This window comes from Sardina pilchardus, chromosome 16 (genome assembly GCF_963854185.1).
Source record: "Sardina pilchardus chromosome 16, fSarPil1.1, whole genome shotgun sequence".
NCBI lineage: Eukaryota > Metazoa > Chordata > Actinopteri > Clupeiformes > Clupeidae > Sardina > Sardina pilchardus.
Window position 1 is genome coordinate 5,806,179 of NC_085009.1, and position 8,400 is coordinate 5,814,578.

At 41.2% G+C, this 8,400-nt stretch overlaps 1 protein-coding gene across 1 annotated transcript; it reads left to right on the forward strand.

Annotated features, from left to right (window-relative positions):
- Positions 1–2,923: 2,923 nt before the first annotated feature.
- Positions 2,924–6,670, forward strand: LOC134059850 (nuclear factor 7, brain-like). Its single transcript, XM_062516376.1, has 4 exons — positions 2,924–3,027; positions 4,111–4,757; positions 5,605–5,631; positions 5,723–6,670. Exons 2-4 carry the CDS (start codon positions 4,112–4,114, stop codon positions 6,331–6,333), a joined length of 1,284 nt encoding a protein of 427 aa, XP_062372360.1. The 5' UTR covers positions 2,924–3,027; position 4,111; the 3' UTR covers positions 6,334–6,670.
- Positions 6,671–8,400: the final 1,730 nt, after the last annotated feature.

Genomic DNA, 8,400 nt, shown 5'->3' on the forward strand with positions numbered 1-8,400 from the left:
TTTTTTCCCACCTTAAAATTCATGTGAGTTGAAGGTTACATTTTTCTACAATTTTCAGTGTGAGAGTATGCTTCTACAATAAAAACTTTTATTTTAAGGCTTTTAACACATCTTAACCAGGGGTGCCAATAATTATGGAGGGCGCTGTATATGCAATCCTTCAAGCTGACATTTATGACCAGGGTGGTGCTGGTGCCTGTCATCATATTGTAGTGTATTTTCCAACTGCCCTTTGCTGTCCTCTAGTGGCTACTTGTGAAGCATTCAAGTAAATGTCTTAATTATCAAAACACATTTGTGCTTGTGAAAACATAGACAAACAAAAACAATTGGATGTCACAGAACATGTGCACAATATTTGCTTTAGCCTATATGTCCTTAAAGGGATATTCCGCCATTTGTGGAAATACGCTCATTTTCCACCTTCCCTCGAGCAAAACAATCGATATTTACCTTGTTCCCGTTCATCCAGCCATTCTGTGAGTCTGGCGATACAACTTTTAGCTTCAGCCTAGCATAGATCATTGAATCGGATTAGACCATTAGCTTCTCGCCTGCTAGCTTCATGTTTAAAAGTGACTAATATTTCTGGTAACTTTCCCATTTAAAACGTGTGTCCTCTCAAGTTAGAAAGTGCAATAAGACCAACTGAAAATGAACCCTGCCGTTTTTCTAGGCTGATTTGACATGGAACTACATTCTCATCTGGCGTAATAATCAAGGCAACTTGCAGCTACTGGCACTACTACTGCTTGATGTCTATGGGGACTATTTTCAGATGCTGCGTACGATATCACTGCGCCTATGGTACGTTTGCAAGTTGCCTTGATTATTACGCCAGATGAGAGTGTAGTTCCATGTCAAATCAGCCTAGAAAAACGGAAGGTTTCATTTTCAGTTGGTCTTATTGCACTTTCTAACTTGAGAGGAGACACGTTTTAAATGGGAAAATTATCAGAAATCTTAGTCACTTTTAAACATGAAGCTAGCAGGCGAGAAGCTAATGGTCTAATCCAATTCAGTGATCTATGCTAGGCTGAAGCTAAAAGTTGTATCGCCAGACTCACAGAATGGCTGGATGAACGGGAACAAGGTAAATATCGATTGTTTTGCTCGAGGGGAGTTGGAAAATGAGCGTATTTCCAAAAATGGCGGAATATCCCTTTAAGGTTTCCAAGATCTCCACTGTATTGAACACTCCATTATAAGAAATTGATGGTGGTGTTGATATCATTACAGTTGTTTTAAAAAAACAAAAAAAACCCCACATATTTATTGTGACTGCCATGCTAGCGAAGCGGTGGTCATACAGTAACCTCCAGAATTATTGGCACACTTGGTAAAGTTGACTAAAAATAGGTATAAAAAATAATCTTTTGATTATCTTTTGTACTCCCACAATGAAAACAATGAGGCAAAATCCACCCTGGAAGGGAAGCAAATTTATTCTGAGAAAAATGAAAATCTCATGAAGAAATAAATATTTTTATAAAGAACACATTGCTCACAATTATTGGCACCCCTAAAAAATCTTATGTACAAAAATTAACAGAAGCATTTTCCTAAGTGCAACTTATTTAAGTAAATCAGAGTGTCTGTGAACTCTCAAGAGTAGTTCATGACATTCTTTTTCACTATGGTATGAAAATGAAGTCACTCAGAGGCTAAATCCTAGTCATTTTTCAACATGTGTTGACATTTATAAGTAAGAGAATGTCTACAGTATGGAAACTAGGTTTTCTATTGGAATGCATTAACAATTCAAATGATGATTAAGGCTGGGATTATACTTGCAGTTAGACCAAGCGTAAGCGTATGCGCCCGTGTGCGACCTGCTGTGTCCTGTGTACAGACTCGCTGCAGCATTACACACCTTACTGGAGGTCTTCACCAGGGGGAGACTAGTAGCCTAATATCAGATGTGGATGTGGCCATGTGCCATTGTTTACTCTCATGATTGCCCCCAGCTTTGATGTCAATAATGCATCTTGCAGTCACTTTGTTTTGGCAATGATCGCCCCCTACTTTCTTGTCAGTATTGCATCTCCCGGACGCGTCGTGTTCGCTTGCGACGACGTGCACGACCGACGCACCAAACAACCGCAAAATACGCGAGGCAGCCATGATGCGTACACGAACGCGTTGTCTACAGCAAGTCTAAACGTGCCTTAAAAGGATCTAATCATCTGGAAATGTGACAAACATGCTTGGACAAAGACCCATGGTCATCTTGCCCACACATACAGTATGGAGGATGGTATGATAGGCAAAACAATCCATAAGAACCACTGTTGGAGAGTTACAGACAAAGCTATCATCTTGGGGTCACCAAGCCTTTCTTATTGAGCACAATACCGCGATAATACCGAAAACCGTGATAATTTTCGTCACTATAACCGTGGGGTTAAATTTTCATACCGTTACATCTCTACTTGGCAGTATAATGTATGGAACGGTTGAATATATATTGGCTGGTAAAAATGTTGAGTGGCTGGTAGATTTTAAAATCAACCTGCCACAGTGGCAGGTGGACAAAAAAGTTAATTTCCATCCCTGGTGTGTGTGTGTCTGTGTGTCACCCAAAACATATTTCCTTGTGAAAGTTAACATCCCTGTCATACAAACACACCCACCCACCCACACACCTTTTGGTTGTCATGGAGTGTGATGTCACTAAGGCAGCGATCATTATAACGTCTTTCAAAAACATCCCCCTCTGATTTAAAAAAAAAAAAAAAAAAAAAAAAAATTAAAATCATACCCTTAACGTAGCCTGGATGCCAGACCGAAGTTTAGCCCTGCCTACGTCGTCAGGCTACCCTTAACGTGGCCAACCATGAAACACTAAAGAGTGCTTCATGAGCACTGCCATCACTGCTGTCACACACCCACTGAAACATTTTGGGGGCAGGCAGACAGGCTGGTGATGTCATCATGAACAGGTGATGTCAGTACATTCCTCCACTCTTGGAACAACTGCAAGGCCATTTAACCACAACCAGTTCCATAGGGGTAACAGCTGTTAAGGTGAGTTGAACAATCTTGGTCTTTTTTCCATTAATATATATTTGTATAAGGTAAGGTAAAACAGAACACAGAACAGAACACAGAACTTTGGATACAAAATAGTACTGTTTCCTGAAAATCCAAACTATCAATATTGACAATATCTAGCAGGGGTTTCTGTGGACTACACCTGGACTTTAATATGAACTGTGTGTGTGTGTGTGTGTGTGTGTGTGTGTGTGTGTGTCATGAACTATAATGTAACAGTATAGAATTCAGTATTGCTCTTCTATGCCGTCTATTTGACTAATCAGATCATTGTTTGGACACATTTGGTTAGTTTAGTCAGCATCATACCCTCTTAACTACATGTGCGAAGTTCCTAATATCATCAATTTGACATTAAATGTACAATTTACACTATGTACGCTATTAGTACTAAAACAAGTGTTTAAAATGTCTACCTGTGATGTTTAGAGGCACTTACTGACAAGAAAAGCCTGTAAGACTACAGCGTCAGAGTGAGTGTTGGAATGTGCAGAATGCTTTGACAGAGCAGGTTGCCCCTGTCTGAGCCAACCTGGGGCAAGACTGGATTGTTTCAGATCACGTCATCAACAAGCCTAGTGACATGACAGATGATTGAATGGGTGCAGGATTTGCTCACAGTACCACTGTACACACCCAACATTGGACCCTGAGGCTTTTGTAAAGTCTATTGTAGGACATCATGTACAGATACAGCATACAGAGAAAGCATACATGTAGGCCTATACATACCATACATTAGTTGTTGTATTTATCTAGATCAAAATCCATAATCTTGCTCTGCACTTCACTCTGCCCTGATATAACAGAAAACGGTTTCCCTTAACCTTATTATAGTAATCAGTCAGATATGTGCGCTGGTTTCCACTGCATTTCATCCAACAACATGGGCCAGGACCTTGAATCAATCAATCAATCAATCAGCAATTCCATCTTGCGTTTACAGAACTGAACAATGATAATATGCTATGTAAAGACTTTTGATTTCATTTAATGCTATAATCAGGTTGTCTTGGTCAAGTCTTTTGATTATGTTGTTTTACATGTCATCCAAAGCATGGTTTCCCACACCTGCATTTTATCAGAAGAACAGCTCCAGTGCTCCATATGCCAGCATATGCTCACCAACCCAGTCTGCATCCCCTGTGGACACACCTTCTGCCTGAGTTGCATCTCTGACTACTGGGATGGCCGTCAGCAGGAACAGTGTCCAAACTGTGAAGAGGTCTTCCCCAGCAGACCTAGGCTCAGCGTTAACGTCTTCCTGTCGAAGCTGATTCATCGTCTCCGAAGGTCAGGTCTGGATAACGTGGTACAGATCTGCGAACAGCCGGTCAGTGAGCCTCACAGCACAACCACTGGACTCATTGCGGGGAGGACACTCTTGCTGCTTTGCATTCTCGCCGTGACTGTAGGATATGCAGCATACATGTTCCAGGACACTGCCCCATTCAAGCTGGCGGAACCCTCTGACCAGAGAACGGTCATCCAGAAACAGGAAGTGGAAAATAGCCAGAAGCTGAGGGAGTCTTTGGAGGGGAATATGCAGATGGTTGTAAGACTAATGCAGACTATGCAGACTAATTTGGACAGAAAACTGGATAATCTGTCGAAAAAAGTATCAGTCTTACAGAAAAACATGTTGGAAATCAACACAACCAAACTGGGGAGGGTGTTTGAGAAGGAAACTGCACCAGAGAAAAGTACGTAGCCCTAGGTCTACTCTTAGGTCTGAGAATGTTCAGTTTGGTTCTACATGTATGTCCTGTATAATGTATCTAAGCTCTGATGTACTTGTTCAGTGACATGGATGTTTTTTTTTTCTTCAGCTTCCTTGCAAAATTAAATCCTACTGAGAAAGGGTTTTTTAGGCATTTGGCTGTTTTTTTTTTCATCCGGATTAATGTGTCTGTATTTAGATTAGATTATTCATTTATTTTTTGTAGTAGTGTATACAGCACTGGAGAAAATGAAGGGTGTGTTCACTCTAGATCGTTTGGTCTGGACCCTAGTTCGTTTGGACCAATGGTTCTGTGATTTTTGATTGTGTGAACATAGCCTACCGAACCCGGGTGCGGACCTGGATTCGGACCATAGTCTGCTAGAAAACAGTGGTCTGGGGTATGGTTCATTAGATATTCAAATGCTATCTGTTTCAAAACCAGGAAATAAACCGCCATTTTTGTGACATTATGCGATATTGGTGAATAGAAATGATAGCCTGACTCTCGCCAGACCCTTGTAGTTACGCCATGCTCCACCAGAGGCGTTTCGCTGAGCTCCACACAAGACCCGCCTTCGTAAATACATCTCCTATCGAGAAGTCCCAGATCCTTGTGTGAAGCAGACAGCGAACTACAGGATCTGGTGAAAGTCAGGTTATAGAAATGAGTGTTTATGATATAAACTCAGGTCATGTTATAAAGCATCTTCACTTTATAACATTGTTTCAAACCTGGCTAAAACTTTTGTGCATACTGTTCATTCACCCAAAGTTGTGAGATATACATTTCATATTTCACACTAACCTTTGAACGTGTTTTCTTACAGAAATGAGGAATTTCCGACAATATGCAGGTACTGTTATTATTGTTACACGAAAACAAAAAATATTTTTTCAATTTGTGTTTTGTCCCCCACATTTACATAAATGTTTTGGGTTTTCTAGTGGACGTTACCCTAGATCCTGACACAGCCCATCCAAGCCTTCTCATTTCTTCTGATGGTAAACAACTACGGCATGGACACATACACAGTCAACAAAACCTCTCTAATCACCCAAAGAGGTTTGACTACTGTATCAGTGTCCTGGGAAAGGAGGGCTTCACCTCGGGGAGGTTTTACTACGAAGTGCAGGTCAAAGGAAAGACAAACTGGGATCTAGGAGTAGTTCGAGGATCCATTAACAGGAAGGGAAAGATTGTACTCGGTCCAACAAACGGGTATTGGACAATATGGCTTCGGAATGAGGACAGTTATGCTGCACTTGATATAACTACTGTCCCAATCTCTCTGAAAAACAGGCCTGAGACAGTAGGGGTGTTTGTGGATTATGAGGAAGGTCTTGTGTCCTTCTATGATGGGGACAGTGGGGGTCTTATCTACTCTTTCACTGGTGTCTCTTTCACTGATGAAACTCTCTACCCATACTTCAGCCCTGGCCTCAGCTCAGGAGGTAAAAACGCAGCCCCAATGATCATCTCTAGGCATGGAATTTCCTCTGAATCCTCTGAAGGGCCCATTTCTCCAATCAGATCAAAACTTGAAAATGAACTCTGAAAAAGGATTATGCTGATCACAGCTGAAGGGTGGACTCAAGGCGGATTTCAAGAATACAGTGTAATACATCTTTAAAATTGGTCAAATAATACACATTTTACCTCATATTTGTGCTTGATTTACTGTATTGAACTGTTATGGTGATAAAGACCATTTGTAATTATATGGATTTATTTATTTGTTGGGTCAGACGAGATGGAGGGGGATGTTTGTATTGCACTGCTTTCTGTCTCCTTAGATAGAAGTGCTGTTAAGTAGGTCTAACAGCATGCTGGCTAAGAATCTCAACCTATGAATAATCGAATCTCAATCAGGTCATGATTGGTCATCTGAATGATACATAAATATGTTTGTAGATTTCAGAGATGCGTTCAGTCATTCAAAACGAATAAATGTTTGCAGGGGAATGTTTACATTTTAAAATGTCTCATGAGCAACAATGTTTTCCACAAGACGTTAGACTATGTCCTAAGTCTACTTCTCAGATCTCCATACAAGTTCTGCACCATACCACAACATTAATGAGACAGGCATCGGGGGGCATCAGGGTTTGCCTTTCCAGTGTTATCATTACAACCATCTCCATCTCCTTGTGTGTGTGTGTCACCCAAAACAGAACCAAGATGCATAAAACCCTATATCAGATATATTGTAGGTGACACTGGACACTGTTGTCCAAAGTCCAGACTTTCTTGGAAGATTTCTACATGGTGTCTATAAGAACATTTCCACAGTCCCTCCCTTAAACAGATAGGAGCTTTCAGTAGTTTCAGCATCTAATGGCTCATCTCTAGATCCAAAGGTGGAGCATGCCCATTCTGCTGGTTGCAACATGCAAGAGGAGCAATCCTTTACTCACTGAGAGATTGAGGGACAGCTCCATTATAGGAGACTGTGCTCTCTGATGTGAAGTGGACCAGCAAATTGGGGCGATTGTCTAGGCTAATTTGAAATGGAATGGCACTCTCATTCTGGCGTAATAATCAAGGAACGTTGCAAATGTACATTACCATGGGCGCAATGATATTTCACACTACTACTGCTTGTTGCCTACGGGGACTATTTTCAGGTGCTGCGTGATATCCCCACATTTCATTTTCCATTTGTCCACTCTCTAACTTGAGAAGAGACCAGTTTTAAATGGGAAAAGTACCACTTTTAAGCTTGATGCTAGCAGGCGAGATGCTAATGGTCTAAACCAGTTCAATCATCTATGCTAGGCTGGAGCTAAAAGTTGTATCGCCAGACTCACAGAAAGGCTCGAGGAGAGGCGGAATAGTTCCCCAAGTGGTGGAATATCCCCTTAAAAAAATATTTATTATTTATTCTATGTATTGTTTTATTAATCACCTCAGCAATTTGGAAGCGGTGGCCCCAGGACCGGGCCAGATCCCAGGTCTCCATTGGTGGAGACTGGAGAATGATGCCTCTGTTGGGCCCGTCTATTCCCCATTTGAAAAGAGAGATGTCTTCTGCAAGTCCTGTCCTTACTCCATTTGAGGAGAGTGGGCTCGTCACTCCAGCTCCAGTAAAGTGGATAATGTTTCACCATTAGAAATGTGGGCTTCTTGTACCAGATGTTTAAAGTCAGTTTTATTGGTTCAGTTCTTGTAACAGGACACTAGGGGTGACTCTTATTAATGGATTTATCGATCCTTCCTCGTTCCTCCCCCCCTCATAGCCCCTCCTTCTAATTAATTTTGTGAAGGAAACAACGTAGGAACGAGAGGATGGAGGAATGAAGCCCCATGAACTGCACAGAGAGACGACCTTGACAGCGTACTCAACACATGACTGCATGATTAAAAATCACTAGGTCCGACATTATGCTTTTTTGCATAGATGACACGAAATGTTTCAATGGCAAATGTTGATAAGGACGTTCACATAATGAACTTATTGTTCTTCGTTAGGCTACATTTGATGTTTAATGAGCCCCTAACATAATTCTACTATAGCTTTTAGCATTAACTTCACACGCCATAATTAACAGACATCGCCCGCGTTTCCCAAAGTCGTTAAGAAGCTCTTAACGCTAAAATCTTCTTTGGAGCGCTCTTAAGAACA

Bases quoted from the DNA above. Each gene is read 5' to 3' on its own strand.
- LOC134059850 (XM_062516376.1), top strand. From the start codon at position 4,112: ATGGTTTCCCACACCTGCATTTTATCAGAAGAACAGCTCCAGTGCTCC. The intron at 4,758-5,604 runs GTACGTAGCCCT...GTTTTCTTACAG, and splicing joins GGAAACTGCACCAGAGAAAA to AAATGAGGAATTTCCGACAA. The intron at 5,632-5,722 runs GTACTGTTATTA...TGGGTTTTCTAG, and splicing joins GAATTTCCGACAATATGCAG to TGGACGTTACCCTAGATCCT.